This window comes from Narcine bancroftii, chromosome 5 (genome assembly GCF_036971445.1).
Source record: "Narcine bancroftii isolate sNarBan1 chromosome 5, sNarBan1.hap1, whole genome shotgun sequence".
NCBI classification, from domain to species: domain Eukaryota; kingdom Metazoa; phylum Chordata; class Chondrichthyes; order Torpediniformes; family Narcinidae; genus Narcine; species Narcine bancroftii.
In genome coordinates, this window is record NC_091473.1 from 65,267,545 (window position 1) to 65,287,522 (window position 19,978).

The 19,978-nt window shown below is 39.7% G+C and overlaps 1 protein-coding gene across 2 annotated transcripts in view; it reads right to left on the reverse strand.

The window, feature by feature from the left end:
- The window catches only part of imp3 (IMP U3 small nucleolar ribonucleoprotein 3), a 221,220-nt gene that overhangs the window by 74,768 nt on the left and 126,474 nt on the right, over positions 1 to 19,978 (reverse strand). For both annotated transcript variants that reach the window (XR_011357576.1, XM_069937635.1), the window contains exon 5: positions 10,151 to 10,202. Coding sequence is in view for 1 of the 2 variants with exons in the window: in XM_069937635.1 (XP_069793736.1) it covers positions 10,151 to 10,202 (52 nt within the window). In the remaining variant the exon portion in view is untranslated. The remainder of the gene's footprint in view (positions 1 to 10,150; positions 10,203 to 19,978) is intronic.

Genomic DNA, 19,978 nt, shown 5'->3' on the forward strand with positions numbered 1-19,978 from the left:
GCCGCACTGTGATTCTGGGAGAATATTCTCGGCGACACTAGGTATTATTCTATTTAGTAGAATCCTAGCGAAGATTTTGCCTGCAATGGAGAGCAACGTGATTCCCCTGTAGTTTGAGCAGTCTGATTTCTCGCCTTTGTTTTTGTACAGGGTGATGATGGTGGCATCACGAAGATCCTGAGGCAGTTTACCTTGGTCCCAACAAAGCTTGAAAAACTCATGCAGTTTGGCATGCTCTATAAAACTCTGGTAAACCACACTTGGAGCATTGTATGCAATTTTGGTTGCCACATTACAGATTTATTTTAATGCAAGAAGCCTGACAGGGAAAAGGGCAAGCTTTAGGCATGGATGGGAACAGATATCGTAGCCAATATAGAGACAGAGTTAAAGGAGGACCAGGACTGGCAGTTCAAGGTTCCAGGTACAGTGGGAAGAGAGTTAGAAGGGTTGCAGTAATGGTCAAAGAAGATATCACAGTTGCTTTCAAGAGGAAGAAAACTGTGGTGTGAGGCATTGTGGGTAAAAATCAATGACCAATAAGCAGTAGACACCTTGATGAGTGTATACTAGAGGCCATCTATCACTGGGAGCCAGAAGATCAAGTATACAGAGATATTTCTGGGCAGTACAGTTAACGTAGTGCTTAGTGCAATGCTGTCACAATGCCAGTTATTGAGACTGGGTTCAAATCCCATGCTGTCTGTAAGGAGTTCATAAGTTCTCCCCATGTCTGTGTGTGTGTTTCCTTCCACCGTTCATAACATTCCAGGGGTTGTAGGTTGATTGGGAGGCAAAGACTCGGGGTGGGGGGGTGTGTGTGCGAAAGGGTCTGTCACCATGCTGTATATCTAAATTTTTCACAATTCTATTAATTTTAACATAGCTATATAAAAGGGCAACACTGATCCTCACATTAGAATCCTAATATGCGGTAAACCTATTTCAGCATGATTAGACAGCAGTTAGTGACAGTTGACTGGATGCGAACGTTAGAGAGCAAGAACATGACTGCCAAAAGATTATCATTTAAGAGTGCAATAAGGTCCAGGACAAACATTCTCCCAGTGAAGTAAAGCACAGGAATGACAAGGTAAAGGAACCCTGGTTAAATAAAAGCAGACAGATTAGAGGGAATCCCTTGAACAGTATAAGGAATATAGGGGCATAGTGAAGAGGAAAATAAGGAGTTGAGGATTTGAGATGGCTTTGGCAGACAATGCAGTTTACTGCATTATAACAAAAGGCTCACGAGGGAAAAGAACAGGTCTCCTTAAGGATTAGGAGGGGTGTCTCTGTGTACAGCCAGTGGAGATAGGAAAGACCTTAAATTAATATTTTCTGAATAGATTTGCTGTGGAGCAAGGTAAGCAAGGATAGGAGGTGAAGAAGGAAATAAAGAAAGCCTAGAGCATGTCTGCATCAGTAGTGAAGAGATGTTCGCAGTCTTGGATCATAACATAGTGGATAATTCTCTTGGTCAAGATCAGTCCATCCCGGAACATTGTGTAAAGGCAGGAAGAAAATTGTTGTGCCCTCATCACTGAGGAAAGGAGAAGTTCCAGAGGACTGGAAAATGCCAAATGTGGAGCTGTTGCTTTAAAAGGGCTGCAAGGATAATCTGAGCAACTGTACACCAGTTTGTCTGACATCCGTGGGAGGGAAACTGCTGGAGAATATTCTGAGAGATAGAATCTATCAACATTTGAATGGTCGGGAAAATTAAGGGGAGCCAGCATGGATTTGTGATTTGGAAATAATGTCTCACAAACTTGACAGAATTTTTGGAATAGATGTTAAACAGAGTATTCGAGGCAGGGCAGTTGATGTTACTCATTTGGATTTTAGTAAGGTGCAGGATAAGATCACACATGGAAGATTGGTATGGAAGGTTAGAGCACATGGGATCGCAGGGCAACTAGCCAAACGGATAAAACAACTGACTTAGTAATGAGTTATAAAGTGGTTGTGGAGTGCAATTTTTCAGACCAAAGAACCATAACCAGTGGAATATCTCAGGGTTTGGAAATAGAGTCCATACCTTTTGTAATATAATTAAGAAATATATTTGTGGCAAGGCAAGTTTGCTGATGACATGAAAATATGTGCTACAGTGGTCAGTGAAGAAGGTTACCTGGGTTAGTAATGGAATCTAGATGGAGAACTGGGCTAAGGAATGGCAGATGCAGTTCAACTTGAAAAAGAGCAAGGTGCTGCATTTCAGTAAATCAAATCAGGGCAAGACTTATTCTATTAACGACCTTGCCTTAAAGAGCATTATGAAGCAGAATGAGCTGGGAGTGCAGGAACATAGCTCTTTAAAAAATGGCAGCACAGGTAGTAGATAGATAAGTGAAGAACATGCTTGCCTTCATCGGTCAAGGCATTAAATACAAGTGTTAGAATATCAAGTTGAAGTTATACAAGAAATTGGTGAGCCAAATATTTGTGTGCTATGTTGATCACCAAGCTAAAGGAAGGATACTATAAACTTGGAAACTGTACAGAAAATGTTGCCAGGATTAGGAGAGTTATTGTGAAAGACAGAAAAATCTAGGCTTCTTTTCCTTCGAGCATAGGATATTGAAAGGGGATCTTAATGAGGTCTACAAAATCATAAGCTGCATTGATTAGGTGATCAGTGCTTCCTAGAGTAGGGGAATTTAATAACAGTGAGGCAGATGAGATTTAGAAGGAGACAGTTATTCACTCAGAGTGGGGGTAGGTATATGCAACAAGCTGCCTTAAGTGGTGGTGGTAGGTACATTAGTTTGCTTCTTAAGAAACACAGATAATTACATAAATGGGAAGAGATTGAAGGGCTATGGGACAAAAGCAGGAGTGCACATTGTTTGGCATGGACAAGCTCATGCTGTGGTCCTGTTTCTATACTATAGAGCTCTATGAAGCAACATTCGATCAAGAAGATTTTTTCATGGATAAATACCACAAATTTTCTCTTTACAAGAATAATCCATCAGAAACAATTAATAACTTTGGAATGATGAAAGAAAGAGAGAGAGAAAACTGGAAGAGGTAAAGGGGGAGAGAAAGAAACAGAGAGAGGAAGAAAGCACTGAGTTTTATTTTATATATACACATACACACGGATGATGTACTGAGCAGACAACATTGCAAGTTCTCGAAAGCACTGGCAATTTGATAACACTGCAAAACATATTTTCAGAAGGCATGCTTCCAGAAGAAAAAAAATTGAGGATTACGATAGACAACTTCAAGCTGAACATAAAGATAATTTCAGAGTTGCTGCACCATGCAGGAAGATGGAGAAACATTAAATTAACTTTTATTGAATTTAATATGTTTAATTGCACAATGATCCTGACAAATAGTGTTAGTTCAACTGATCTAAAAATGTTTTGTCGTTAATTTTCATTTGTAGTCAGCACGATGTTGCTCGTGTCGGTGTCCAACAATAGTCGGCCAGCATTAATGGATTCCAGTTGCCCTGATACTGCTTTTCTATGGTCACAACATGCTGGTGAAACCTTTCACTATGTTCATCAGCAGGTAAGAAATCCAAGTGACAATGCAGAAAATGAATTGAACTGATCAAAACAGCTTGCTTTATTACAGGAAATCACAAAAAAAGGTTACATCTAAAAAAACAGTACACGATAGGAACATTCTCAGGTGATTTTTGTAATCAGCAGCCCAAAATCCATAATACACTCAAAACTGATCAGGAAGCAAATTCTTTGTTATCCAGCGTTACCAGTCAACACCACTTCACTTCCTAGTCTAATAGAAAGGCTGTGTGAGACTGGCCAAGGCTGAATCATCAAACTGCAAATAGAGCATCCTTCAGTAATACTGAAGTGTAGCAATGACCAGCAGTGCAGAAGCTAATGATCAAATAGACTGGAGTTCCACTCCCAGAAAAAAGCTGGGGTTAAAATTTAAATTTTGGAGTCGAAATTACTTCATTAAAGTGAACTTTACATATTAAAGACTACAATACTGATTTTTTTTTCCCAAATCACTTTACATTTTGCACCATCTTTTGTCTATTAAATGGTATATTCTTCGTGCAGATATATTGTTAGACATTCCAAGAATAAGTCTTATTCAACCAGAAAACTTGCATTTTCAGCAAACGCTACCCCCGTGGATGTCAGATAATGGGGATTTAACTGTACAAAAAAATGTCTTACATGGCAACCTTTTATGTCTCATGTTTTTAATGTGATTAGAAGTACTCACTCTCCCAGATGAGATATAGTCTTACCTTTGTGTTTGATTCAAAGTATGAATCAAAAGCTACAAAATATATGTAACCCTCAGGTTAAGATGCTCAGGGGTTTTATTTTGGTTGGGTTTTTTTTGAACAGAGTAGGTTAGGTTGGCTTTTTTTAATATATATATTTTTTTTCATATCTCCAGTGCAGTGGAGGAGGGACCCAGTTTATACTGTTTTAAGTTTTAATCTTGAGAGAGAGAGAGAGAGATAAAATTTATACACACACACGATATTGTATCTTCAGTTTTGTTCCCTTTTCCTCATTGTACTGTATTTATTATAAAAAAAATTGGAAAAGAAAGAATTACTAGGTATATGTAGTTCATTAAGGCACAGAAAAACTTAAATTCTTATTTAACTGAAAAATTTGAAATAGCTAAGTTTTCCCTGTGACTGCGTGGGTTTTCCCTGGAGGCTCCAATTTCCTCACACTGGTCAAAATGTACCAGGGGTGTTGGTTAATTAGGTGTAAATTGGGCGACACAGATTCATGTGCCAAAATGGCCTGTTACCATGCTGTATGTCTAAATTAAATTAAAAATTAAATAACATATTATTAAGTTAAAAATAGTATCAGTGCATCAGACCAAATTCTTGGTACAAAATTCACAAGCTGTATAACACAATAACCAAATACAATTCCAATTTTCTTTAGTGATAAAGAACTTAATAAAAATTAAATTAGAATAAATTGCAATGATCTTTGACACTGTATGTAGCATTATCCAAGTAGTAACATTTCATTAAGGTTTGAACAATTTGTCAATTCTATTCCATTAGCTCTCATGTGATTTGAAAAGATGGATATAGGTCATCAAATTTGTTGTTATTAACTGCAAAGTATCCTTAGGCAGACAGAAATGGGAGTGTTGAAGCTTCAAAAGGTTCTTCTATTGGCAAATTGAAATGGATCCAGTGTCTCTTGGAGGTGTGCCTTGCTGCGTTCCATCACCAGTTGCTCATAATGGTGAAGGCAAGTGCCATAGGGGGATAGTCATTGAGGGCTGTTATTGTTGCCCTCTTGCGTACCAGAATGATGGTGGCTGCCTTCAACCCTACAGGAATGATCGACTGCTACAGTGAGATGTTGAAGATGTCGATGAAGACCTCCGTCGATTGGTCTGCCCAGTTTTTCAGTACCTGGGAAGGTATGCTGTCTGATCCTGCCGACTTGCAGGGGTTCACCTTGGATAGGGTTTTCTTCACTTCGGCTGTGGCTATACAGGGGGTCAGTTCATCAGAGGGGGACACGAAGTTTTCTTTGGCATCATCCTGTTCTTCTCATCAAACCATGCATAGAAGATGTTTATTCCGTCTGGAAGGGAGACTTCATTGTCCTTAATTCACAAGCAGAGTTGAGCCACTTTGTGGTGTGAATATGGCCATTTAGTATCATGCTGGTATTTGATCTGAAATTTTAAATTTAATGATTCTTTCTTCCTGTTTATCACCAGCAACAAAACTCCACCATGGCAATGTAGTCAAAAGCACACAACAAATTTCCTAAAGTGTGACAGACCCCACACATGCATGCAACTCCACATTGTATTTTTGTGGTCTTTATAACAAGAAATTTCTCAACATATCAAGCACAGGAATATTCATCAAGCGGCAGTGGAATCTGACTGTTAAAATTCAATTTAAAAACAGCTATTACATTTCATCTGTGTAGAATAACCCTTACTGACAGTTTAATGTACAAAGAATGAAAAATATGCTGGAATTTCCCCCTCCAAATCTAATCCAATGCCAAAGTCTGTTGGGAAGAATCAGCACTCTCTGTGCAAGGCAGCAATGACATCATGGCATGACTAAATCCATCTGATGAACAAACCAATGCCACTACCACTGCAAAACTGTGCTGCTGGATCAAGTTAGGCATTGGATAACAGGCCTGTCAGATTCACACTCTTATACAGTTCTCTTGCCTTCAGCTTCAAGACTGAAAATACTCCTTACAATGTAATTAGTGGAAAACAAATCATTTGCTGAATGTTGTTTCGAGGATGTTTTGTTGGTTCGTTTAAATAAGTGGGAAAGACTGTATAAGGGGCTCAATCTTTTAAGAGTATAACAACTTATAAAATCATAAAGCTACATATGAAGGTCAACAAACCTATGCAAGAATGCCCAATCCCTTAAAAAAAAGAACAGAACAGTCATCATGAGAACAGACCTACTGATAGTTGAAGATACTTTCTGGTTTGGACCTTGCAAGGAGTCCAAGGGTATTTTCTTTAAAAGCAATGGCTCATGAAATTGAATGAGAGAAGAGAAGAGGTATGGTGGGGGGGGTGGAAGAGCAAGAAATGAAGCCAAAGAAAAGGAGAGCAAGAGTACACATATGCTGGGAAACAAAGCACATTTCGCACAGTAATCCACTCGAGGAAATTGCTGTCAAGTCTAAATCAGAATCAAATGTGAATGATAATCTTCAATTTCCTGGCAGATATAATTATTTATGGCTTAAATGGGTATTTCATCAAGACTATTGTAAGTCAAACAGGCCTATGATGTTCTGAATGCAAAACAAGTACAATAAAAATCAACCAAAAATACTCAAACGCATATCCAGCTTCTTCAATAGCAGAAACAACGCATAACACACAAATGTATAAACTACTAAATTTGATCCCTGTCCAAGAGAAAATGATAAAAAAGTGTTCAATACTCAGGCAAAAGGGTTTTTATCTCTGTATCAAGTTAAGATATAACCCAGATTGTAAAAACAAATGGCATAGATTGTATGACAAAAGATGAGCTTGTAATTATGAGTTTCAGACCTGAAGGGGAAACAGAGGGCAAATTTCGTCCACGTCAGAACTTTCTTCTGGATCCTCATTCTTGCATCCATTTTGAACACTTCATGTTGGTGAATGAAGGTGGTATGAGTGGAAAGAAAAAGTTTGAAAACCACTGTTCCAAACCCTTACTATTCAAACATCATTTAAATGTCATAGCGTGGGTGATTAACAAGAGAAAATAATCAGTACTGGTACTGGCTACATTCAAGCTGTCAAATGTTCGTTGTTTGAGTGGAATACACAAAAGTGCCTCAGAAACTCAGCAGGTCACACAGCATCCATAGAAAGTGAAAGGTAACCAATGTTTTAGGCCTAAACCCTTGTTAGGGGTTATTCCATGCAGATGGTTGGTGGTCACAGGAGTTATTCCATGCAAAGAATTGTGGAGAAACTTCGCAAAAATTAGTCTGCCTATTTCACCTGCAAAGACAAGCTCCAATACAAAATTGAGAAACTATTATTTCTCCACAATTCTTTGCATGGAATAACTCCTGTGACCACCAACCATTCAGAACTTTGAGCAGGAAACATTGGAAAATGGAATGACTTAAAACAAACAAAACATGCTTTGCTCCTCAGAAAGTGCTTGATAGAAATAGTATCTATGCTGGGAGAGCTGTTGAAACCTATCAATCTTACCAAAATAAAGAGAGTAAACTGAATTAGAATCATAGAACACTACATCACAGAAACAGGCCCCTCGCCCATCTACTCTGTGCCGAACTATTATTCTGTCTAATCCCATTGAACAGCACCCAGATCGTAGCCCAACATACCCCTCCTATCCATGTACCTGTCCAATTTTTCTTGAATGTCAAAATTGAGCCCACATTCACAACTTCAGCTAGCAGGTGGTTCCATATTCAGATTCAAATTTCAGATTTATTGTCAGAGTACATACATTACATCATATACAACCTGAGATTCTTTTTTTTCTATGGGCGAGGCAGAATTACCACCGCGCATATATGTAAACAAATGAAGAACTGTTAACGTATGTAAACATGACTGCAATACAGAGAATAAAAGAATCTCTCCACCCTGGGTGAAGTTCTCCCTAATGCTCCCTTTAAACATTTCACCTGTCACCCATGTCCTCTACTTCTCATCTTACCTGACTGCAGCAGAAAAAAACTGCTTGAATTTACTCTGTCATAATTTTGTATACCTCCATTAAATTTCCCATCATTCTTCTATGCTCCAGGGAGTTTTTTTTTAATTGTTAATTCAAAAAATACTGGAAGAACATTTTATCTGTAGAGAGCATTCTGGCTGGTTGCATCACTGCCTGGTATGAAGATGCCAACCGTCAGGATAAGAATAAACTCCAGAGGGTTGTTAACTCCGCCTGCAACATCACAGGCCCAGACTTCACTCCATCGAGATCGACATGTGTCTTAAAAAAAAACAGCCTCTATACTGAAAGGCCCCCACCAACCAGGCCACACCCTCTTCACTCTGCTACCATCAGAGAAAAGGTACAGGAGCCTAAAAACAAGCACTCAGAGACACAAGCACATCTTATTTCCCACTGCCATCAGCTTCCGGAATAATCATTGGACCAAAGACTTATTTTTTGTGCACTATTATTGCTATTATTATTTTATTTATAGTCATGTCGTCAGATGGTTATAATATGTAGGTTTACACTAGGATACTGCTGCAAAACACTGAATGCTTGTGCATGACAATAAATCTTGATTCTGATTCGGTGTTTTGTGAATGAAATCTAGTACATAAAGCTGAGTATGACACAGCATGCAGCGCCAAAGTAGCCAATGCAGTCCCAAACACCAATGAGAGCGTTTAAAATACACTTCAATGGAATAAGAATAAAAAGTGCCAATTTGAGGACAACTAAACACTGGTAATTTCAGTTGGGGTCTTGCGCATTTAAAGCTTTTTATCCACCCAGTCTGTCCAACCTCAGAGCAGCACGACCTTGACTGCCTGTCCCAATGCTGTTTATTTAGTGAGGAATTACAACAGCTATACACTGCAGAAAATCTGTCTGTTTTAAAACGGAGATGAGATGATCCAAACTAATTCCACTGGCCTCTTACCAGCTGCTAATACAATAGAGATTTTCATTTCATGCAGATTGGGTTTAAATCCAAGCCAGGAGGACAACGTTCCAGTACACTTCAATAATGTTGAGGCAACTTTCAACCCCCCCTTATTCAAGAAAAAGTGATTCTTTCAATCAAAAACTTTTATAAATATTTTCACTTCCTTACATGGCAACATTTGTTGCTCAATTTTCTGCATTTGTGATGATGTGGTTTTTAAATTATTTCAGTGTTGAATTGCATGAATTATTTTTTTTCGTTGACAGTGCCAACAATGTGGGAATATGAAGAGGATCTCAATAAACCTCCCCACAAAGAATGTAGAAGACCAGAGGGAAAACAGCTTATCATGCTTGAGAAAGCAGCATTCACCCAAAACCCCACCCAGTCTTCTTAAACATATTACACCAATGTTAAGATTATAGAGTGGTTTTTTTTAAAACAGTGAACTGTACTTAATGCAAAACAGACCCTGGGCTGTTTATTGTTCTAATTACAGCATAGAGCACATTTACAATTATTTAATAATGCTCAGCAACAAACTTGAAACCTTTCAAAAGGACTGCTGTGCTGGGAAATGGGTTCTTACTGCAGGCTGTCATTTTGAGTCTCTCATAAATGAAACTGAGTGAATAATCCCAGAATATTTATACATATTTACATTATATTTTTATGTATGTGATTATTATGCTCCACGTATTATATGTGCAAGCACCATTGTGTGGAGAAACACTATTTCTTCTCGTACATGTACAGTCAGGCGATAACAAACATGGAATCGAGGATTCCCTTTAGTCCTTGGGGAGCAGGAGATTTTGCCTCACTGTGTGTGCATATAACTTTGCACAAATATATCATACTTAAACTTTCACCCTAAACAATGGCTTTATTAAATAAGAGGAATAATAGAAGACATTTCTAACAAACAAGCTGGCCATCAAGGAAGGGTGAAGCATTGAGGAATGGGAAAAAAAGCTATACAATCTCACAGCACTTCATGAGAGATCACTGCTTACCTTGTCACGAGAAAGGCTGGATCGGTTACGACTTCTGGTCCAATTCGTACATCTGATAATGGGAAGTTATGGAAGCTTTGTATTTGGATTTCAAGAAAAGTACAATACTCAGCAAATCAACTTCTGCTGCATCACATCCTGAATTTTTTGATTTTTGTTTAATTATCAACATGGTAAATAATTACAGAATTTTCATGGAAAAACAAAAGGAGACACAATACAATCCACCAAAACAATTTAGAACTAAAACCTGATGGAAAGAACTTTATTTGTTTAAATTATGCTATTCTTGCCACCTACAAGGTTGACATTATCATGAGACTGAGAGCAAAGTATTTTCCAGAAGACGCCAAACTAGATAAGAAATAAATCAAAAAATGTTTGCCTGATTTTCTTGCGTTTTTTTGGTATTTCCACCGTTGTTTGTCTTTTTAAAGAAAGCCAGGAAACATTGATTTTGTTTAGTCACATGAATTCCTAATTAACCAGTGATATCAAAGCAGATTTGAAGCTGTCAGTTTATAAGCCCTGACTGACAAGAGTCAACTCAACAGCATGTGAATCAAGACCAGTCAATGAATTGCTGGAGGAACTCCCCAAGGGGCCACACTATCAGCATAAATAGGCAGAGTTGTGGTGATAGCGAGTGGGTGTGAGAATGGAGCCTAGGGCATGGGGAATATTCCTCTTGTAATGCATGGATTGTTTGGAAAGTCGGTAGTTTGTCTGATAACTTCAGATGCGAGAAGTGCAAGCAGCTTATGCTCTTGACAAGCCGTTTTGAGGCTTTAGAGCAGGCAACGGATAAACTCCAGAGCATTCCGGAGGCAGAGAGTGCGTTAGATAGGAGTTACAGGGACACTATTACACCTAGGACACAGGTAGAGGGCAGTTTGGCTACAGATATGAGAGGGAGCAGGCAGGTTGAGCAGCCCCCCACCCCCCCCCCCCCCAATGATGTCCCCCTGAAAAACAAGTATACTGTTTTGAATACTTTTGAGAGGGATGACCTACCAAGTACAAGTCATGGCAATCAGGTTTCTGGCATGGAGTCTGGTGCTGTGGCTAAGAAGGGAAGGAATAAAAAGAGGTAGGCTGTAGAGATTGGGGATTCCATAGTTAGAAAGGCAGATGAGAAGTTTTGTGGAGGAGATCATAAATCCCGAATGGCAAAGTAAGGGATATCTCAGATCGAATTCACAACATTCTTAGGTGGGAGGGTGATCAACAAATTGTCGTAGTCCACGTAGGGACAAGTGACATAGGTAGACAGGGTGAGGAGGTCCTGCAAGGAGAATTCAGGGAGTTAGGTGCTAGGTTGAAGAAGAGGATCTCCAGGGTAATAATCTCAGGATTGCTTCCCGTGCCACGTGCTGGAGAGATTAGGAATATGAGGATAAGGCATCTTAACACATGGCTGGAGGCATGGTGTATGAAGGAGGGCTTCAGGTTTCTAGATCACTGGGCTCTGTTCCAGGGAAATTGGTATCTGTACCAACAGGACGATTGCATCTGAACTGGATAGGGATCAATATCCTTGCAGTCTTGTACCAATGAGTTTAAACTCAATTTTCAGAGGGAGGGGAATCAGTATGTTAGAGCAATTAGTGAGGAGGAAGATAAAGTCCATTTGAAGACTGCATGAATTGGCAGAAATCATAGGTTTGTATGTGATAGAAATTTTCTCAGGTGTATTTATTTTAACACATTGAATATTGTTAGAAAGGCTGACAAGCTTAGGGCATAGATTGACATGAGGGATTATTATATTATTGCTATTAGTGAGACTTGGAAACACAAAAACCAGCCACAACCTCTACAATTGCCTACAGAGATTCAGAATAGGCTGAACTCAGAACTCCAAACCTGTCTTGAAATGGGGTCTTGCAGCAGGTCTGCCAACTTGCAGTCTTCACACAAACTGTTAAAGAATACCCTAACAAACAATGGATGTTTTCTCTCTGTTTGCAAAACTACATGGCCCCTCTTAGGACAACAAACTTCATCCAGGCATTTAAAACTCTTGAGTTTAAAAGCAAAAGAGCCTGGACAGTGTTCAAACATACTGGTCTATTAATACCTACTTGTGAAATCACTTTGTTTCTGCAAAGCCAACTGTAGATAGCCTACCCTTGCATAGCATGACCTGATAACTAAACCTCAAAATCTTTTATGATGCATTTTATCATAATTTTATTAACTTATTCCATAGCAACAGTTTTAAGCTGAAGGGGGAAAGGTTTAGGGAGAATATTGGGGGAAGTTCTTCATTCAGAAAGTGGAGGGAGTGCAGAATGAGCTGCCATGTGACATGGTGAATGAGGCTCGATCGTGTGTTTTAAGAATAAATTGGATAGGTACATGGATGGGAGGCCTGAAGGATTATGGAAATGGGAGCAAGTCATTGGGATTAGAGAGATGATGGTTGGCAGACTAGAGGGGCCAAATGGCCTGTTTTCTATGCTATGGTTCAAACTCAGCAGATCAGATAGCACCCATAGGTAGAAAAGGTCAGTCAACATTTCAGTTCTGGATCCATTATTGAGATTAACATTGGAAAAGAATGATCTTCATGCTGTTTAAGGCTGTCTAATAGGAAGATGATGAGTTATTCCTCAAGTTTATGCTTGGCTTCACCATGACAGTGGACTCAAAGGACAGACGTGTCTCCGTCAAAATGAGAGAAGTTGAAATGGTTGGTAGGCGGAAGATCAAGTTTAGACCCAAAGACAGAGCACTGGTATTTGGTGAAGCAGTCACCCAATCTGCGTTTAGTCTCACTAATGGAAACCACGTTGAGTAAAATGAATGCAATAAATTAGATTTGCACATCAGACTTGGAACCTGTCATTCCATACATTAAAGTGCAGGAGTATATAAAGGGTACCAGTAATTTTTTTTAAAAAAAAGATTCTTTCTGTACATTTGTTCATTCTCTCATGCAACAGCAAATTAGGATCATAACTGCCTACAGAGAAACTTTCTACTATAGAGCTGTACCCATATTTCTTCATCTGCATAGACAGTCCCTTGAGTTTGAGGATGTCTTGCTTCCATTCCAGCTGTAAAGAATGGAAATTGCCTCTGCACAATTCTTCGAAATTAGGGACATTAAACACAAATTTCAATGTTTTCATTGAGCAGATATATCTTTCTAACATGAGCAGCTGATTAACACACATTATGGGGACCAATTAAATGAAATAAACAAGATCAACTAATTCAGTCTGGATTTGTGCATTGGTTTCTTCATTCCCCATTGACCATAAAATCTTAAGCCAAGTCTAAAATAAAAAAATATGTTTCTTTTACTGCTCAGCAGTATCAGAACAAAGTTTAACTGAGCCTTGGAGTTAAACAAGAAAAACTACAAATGGTGGGATTTAATGCAAAACACAAATATGCTGGAGAAACTCAGCAGGTCACACTGCATCCACTTAAAGAAAAAGGCAAGCAACGTTTCAGGCCTGAGCCCTTTTTCAGGAATCTGTAAAAATAGGTAGATGACTGAATAAAAAGGTTGGGGGCAGGGGGAGGAGAGAATCAAGCGAGGGGCAGGGGAGAAGCACAGGCTAATAGGTAAGAGGAAGATACAGGTGAGAGGGTAAAGGAGAAAAATCAGACTCAGAATTTATTGTCATGAACAAGTCACAAAATTCATTGTTTTGTGGCAGCGTCACAATGCAAATATTCATATAAGCCACCTTACAAAAATAAATAAAAATGGTGATCAAAAAGTCAAAGTAAGGCAATGTCATTGGTTCATTGATCATTCAGGAATCTGGTGGCAGCAGGGAAGAAGCTGTCCTTGTGCTGCTGACTGCTCTGTCTTTAGGCTCCTGCAGCTTTTCCCAAAGGTAGAAGAGTGAAGAGGGCATGGCCTGGGTGGTGGGGGTCCTGGAGGATAGAGGTTGCTTTCTTAAGACACTGCCTCTTGTAGATGTCCTTGATGAAGTCTGGTGCCCATGATATTGCAGGCCAAGTTAAGAGGCCTCTAGAGTTTTTTTCTTGTCCTGATTGTTGGCACCTCCATACCAGACAGAAATGCAACCAGCCAGAATGCTTTCCACAGCACACCTTTAGAAGTTTTCGAGTGTCTTCAGTGACATACCAAATCTCCTCAACACCTCACAAAGTATAGCTACTGGCGAGCCTTCTTCCTGATTGCATCAACACGGAGGCTCCAGGACAGATCCTCAGAGATGCTGACACCCAGGAATTTGAAGTTTTTGATCTCTCCACTAATGATACCTCAATGAGGTCTGGATTGTGTTCTCCAGACTTCCTCCTGAAGTCCAAGCCATCCCCTTGAATTTGCTAACGTTGAGGTGTGTTAGGTCTGCTTTGTTCATGAATGAGTGAGACAAACACCAGACTGAGTCGAAATCAGGGTTCTTTGTTCTTTATTACCGGATTGTAACACTTGCAACTAACCATGTTAGTCGGAGAATGCATTCTGCCGTTATCAGCAAAATGGTGATTTTTTATACCCTTGGATACGTGCTTAGAACATCATCATATCATTACTTGTCCAATGACTAAAACTGTTGCTATCCTTTCCCTGCTAGCTTCCTGCCTCTCAATCCATCAATGTCTCTCTTATCTTGTAAGTACAAGGATGCATTCACATCTTGTTACAGCCCTGCACAGGGTAACTCCTTACACATTCCCATCTCATGATGTTTTACCTAACAGGAGTACAAGGACACCTCCCCTTCTTGTTACAGCCCTGCACAGGGTAACTCCTTACACATTCCCATCTCATGATGTTTTACCTTACAGGTGATAGGGGAAGAGAGTAGCTCTTTGATAGGGCAGGAAGCGAGAGGAAAGGAGACAGAGGGATAGGTAAAGAGACCCTCAGGGGAGGGAGTTAATGGAAATTGGATGTTTATATTGATGCCATCTGGTTGGAGAGTGTCAATACGGAATACAAAGTATAGATCCTCTACTTTGCAGGTGGCCTTGATCTGGCCATCATGGAGCCATGGACAGAAATGTCAATGTGGCCATGGGGTTTGGAATTAAAATAGTTGGCTACTGGGAGTTGTCTGCTGTTGCAGAAGAGAGAGCAAAGATGCTCAATGAAACAATTGTCCAGTCTGCTTTCAGTCTCTCGATGTACAGTAGGCCATAAGGAGAGCACCGGATGCAGTAAATGTCCCCAGCAGATTCACAAATGGTGTTGCTTAACTTGGAAGGACTGTTTGGGGCCCCAATTGGTGGGGATGGAGGAGATGCAAGTGCAAATGCATGACTTCTTGTGGTTTTGGGCCTGCCATTAACAAAGAAATTGGAGCCAATCATTTCTCATTAACAGGAGTGATGTTCTTATTAACATTTTCTGCTAAAAAGACAATTACATCTAATATGCTGTAGGTACATACAGAATAACCAAATGAGAAAATGTGGTTAGCCAAATGAGAAAATTACTCCTGATCCATGAGATATAGGACTCCACCAGAACAAAAGTACTTCAATATTTAAAAACTGAATTTGCTGCAGGAAAGGGTTATTTGGTCGAGGTGCCAATGTACAAAAAACGTGCTTCAAGCACACAAATGAAACCACCTGGTTTGGCCCTTCACAAGCCAATGTCCGGAAGGTTTGAAGCAGACCCAGGCTTCTTCTGAAAAATGAAAAGAATGACAAGAGAACACTTTTGAACAATTTGTGTGATAAATTTGACATCACTTTGTGGCTTAACTCACTGGCAGTCAATGAGCAAATGAAATTAATTGCAAAAATCATACTGTTTGATGCAGCCAAAAATTCTATTCCATTTATGCTGACAAGAAACCAGCTGCAAGGTCCAAGGATGTTAATACCAACCAACTGTAGCCAATATCCGGCAGGTAGTTTCTTCTGTATTTCCTGAGTAAAAGCAAGCATTGGTCTTATAGCGACAAGACTAGTCTTGAGAAAGTGGTTCAATCAAAGGTGGAAATATACTCAACATTTTCTGTTATGCAATAACAGAGCTGAATTGCTCAGAAACATCCATTTTGAAGGAATTTTTGGCAATTGAAAACACTGGTTTCACTACCCAGATCTTCATTTGTCCAAATAAATTCAAAGATGACAATCATGCCTTCTGCTTGGTTTAAATGCTGAGCTTGAGCCATTACTCTCCTCTTCAGCTGAAGAAGCAATTCACATTTGGTTCACTTGGAATAGCTGATCTGTACACCACCATCTGCTGAAGCAATGTAGCCAAGTTGTAAAAGTTAAGGTTGCAGTCAGGACTAAGGGTAGAATGATCCACAGAAACAGGCTTAGCGCCTTCAACTCTTGTTTATATATTTGAAAATAACCCACAGCGCCTGCCATCTATTTCACAGATCTAATTTTATTGAAAAATAGTCATACGTGTCCATTGTAAGCTAGAATATAGAAAGAATCAGGAATTAGTAGGGGCCATAGGATGTAAAGGATAACCAATATTTTGGGAGTGAAACATGAAAGTCTGCAAGAACAGCAGGTCTCATGTTTTGGGTCTGGGGTCTTCATCAATATGGAGATCTTCTTCAGGATAGGCATCCCTCAGAGTTTTTGCCATAGAACAGCTGAATGGAATTGAACAAGAAAGTCTGCAGATGCTGAGATCGAGTGAAATATACAAACATGCACAGCACAAGTCAAGTTTATTGTCGTCTGATTGTACAAGTACAACCCGACACAACAGCATTCTCCAATCCTCAATACAAAACATGCAGACACATGACCAGATCTAACAACATTTCTTTGGCTTGGCTTCGCAGACGAAGATTTATGGAGGGGTATGTCCACATCTGCTGCAGGCTCGTTGGTGACTGACAAGTCCGATACGGGACAGGCAACATACTAACAATACATTTGTAGGTCAAGTATTTCATCCATAAAAATATATAAATAAATATTGCTTTCTCCATATTAAAGTCTTAGAAGGTTAGTATGAGCAGTTCATTTGGTTATTCAGCATTCTCACTGGCTATGGGAGAAGCTGTTTTTCAGCCTGGTGGTACTGGTTCTGATACTCCTGTATCAGAGGCTGAAAGATGCTATGTGCAGGATGGAAGGGGTCCCCAATGATTTTGTGCACCGCTTCAGACAACAATCCCAGTATATTACATCGATGGAGGTGGGGGGGGGGGGGGAGGGAGACTCCAGTGATCCTCTCTGCCACTCAAGGTCCTGTAGATTAATATAAAGGTGGCCAGTAGCCTTGCTTGTTTCAGTTTTCTCAGGAAGTGCAGTCACTGTTGTGCCTTCCTGACAAGTGAGATAAAGTTGAATATCCACGTTAGGCCACTAGTTATGTGAACTCCAAGGAACTTGGTGCCCTCCACTCTCTCTACCACAGAGTTGTTGATGTGGAGTGGAGGTGGATATTCCTGGTCCTCCTGAAGTCCATGATCGTCTCCTGGCCTTGTCATGCTGAGACTCAGATTGTTACTTTTCCACCATTTCACGAGATTTTTCACCTCTTCCCTGTAGTGCAACGCATTGTTATTGCTGATGAGGCCAACTACTGTTGTGTCATCTGCAAACTTATGGAATTTCTACCTGATGAATAGCCTTGGCCTGAAACATTGGTTACCCTTTAGTTCCTATGGATGCTGAGTGACCTACTGAGTTTCTCCAGCATGTTTGTGCAATGCACTCTACCTCAGCACCTGCAGACCTTCTTATTTAAATGAATAAGGAGGATCATTCCTGAGACTCAGTCTCTGACAAACTGTTTCCAACTTGAAGGACACTCTTCCATGCAGAGCCATGGGTCAAAATGGGGAGCTAAAAGCACAGCTGTGTCCTTCACAGTTGTGGCATTGCACCAGTTCAATGCACTTACAAATCCTTGCATAGTTTAAGCCAAACCAAATTGTGTGGCAATGATGATTCCACTAGCATCGAGCATTTTGGATCCTTAAGGATGCAACATTCATCTGTTACAAAAACAACTTAATTCCCCACCCCATCCACACCCCCACCCTGCTGCAAAAAAACAGTAAATGGAATAAATACCACTGAGAAATTTTGTCCCACTGAAGAAATTGGTCCACGTTTAAATAGAATTATATGGGAAGTGGTGGCTTGAAAGCACCATCGTAAAATTAATTGGATAGTTAGGAATGTGTTGGATGGGGAATTAATGATGTAACATGGACGTAAACTCTCTATTGGAAATATTTTCTGATGGTTATGAATGGAACAAAATTCTTGGACTACAAAATAAAAATCAGCCAAAAAAGTAAATTTTCATAATTGGTAAAAGATACAACATTGCATCTTACTTTTTCAAAGCTCCAGACAGCTGCAATCAGTTAACAGTGACTGTGTCATTAAACAGTCCACTGGGGCAATGAGTAATGATTACTGCATTCCACCAACATTTATTGAGTACTGCAGAGCCTATTTTAACCTCGGGTTTCTCACTGTCTACATTATTCTTTGTAACTCCTGTGAACATCATTAGAGGGAACAGTCCAAAGGAATAAAAATGCAATCAGGCATCACAGATAATGTCACAATGCATTCATGTTTTTAGAAAGGCCATCAGGTTAAGAAATAATAATGCCTCAGCACATTCTCAGAATATCTTGAAGAGATTTACAAAGAATGGAATATTTGTGAAGTGTAGTCACTATTTCTGCGGAGAAAGAGAGGACCATTAATATTCACAGAGAATCCCTCAGAACTCGATTGAAGATGAAACCACCAGTTTTGGATGGTGATGTTCTCCTCAGCTGACAGCTCACTGACACATCCAACAGATTGAAAACGGCCATGAGCCAAGTGACAGTGACTGCAGTTAAACAAGAAAGTGCAGATGCTGGGGTCAAGTGCAATACACTCACCTGTTTAAAAATAAACATTAAGCACAGTACAGATATAAATACAATGCGGGTACCTCTTCTACCTCTTTCCTCCCTTCTCTCTTCTGCCAAAACCCCCTCCCCCTTCACCTTTTTATTCAGATGTCTGCCTGTTTTTGCTTAAGCCTGAAGGGCCAAGTGCCTGAAGTGTCCACTGCCTGAATGGCTGAGTTTCTCCAGCGAATGCAGCCAGCTTATTTAGGTTTTAGACTGCACATTTCAGAGAGTTGGAGAAATAACAGAGATGACTAAATTATGTAGAGTCGTACCCACTTCTCTCCAACCCTATTCTAAGCTCTCTATTACTCAAGTCTCCAAAGCTCACAAGACAGACACTGGAACTGTAATGAGCTATTTCCTGTTTCCCATCAGGTTATCAAGAGATTCCAAAGGGAGAACACCAGACCTCTGCTTTCTCAGCTTCCAACAGTCACACGGTGATGAACTTTCCAAGTGCCATGCCAAAATAGATTTTAAAAAGTACTCTTCTCACTTTCAGGGTCCACCAGAATGATCCAGAGTATTCCAAAAATAGCCGATTTTCACTTGGGAACAGGATTTGCTTCATGGGAAGTTATAATTATACAGACTGTAAGGCTATATCAAGTCATTTTATGTTTTTTGCCAAAACCACAAGGTCATTGTCTCTTAAATAACTAAATACAGAAATTTTACCCTTTACATACTGCCTCAATATTTTGAACTATTTTCAATTCAAAAGTAACTAGAGTATTTACAATACACAAATGTGCTGGAGAAACTCAGCAGGTCATGCAGTATCCATAGAAAATAAATGTTAACCAACATTTTGGGTCAGGACCCTTTATCAAGGCAGTCTTGATAAAGAGTCCAGACAGCAAGCATTGGCAACAAGCAGTCAATGTATCAGCATCCACAGAACGAAAAATTGAGCTAACATTTCTCGTGGGACAATCTTCATCAGAATAGTTTGCCTGTTAAATATTTCAGACCA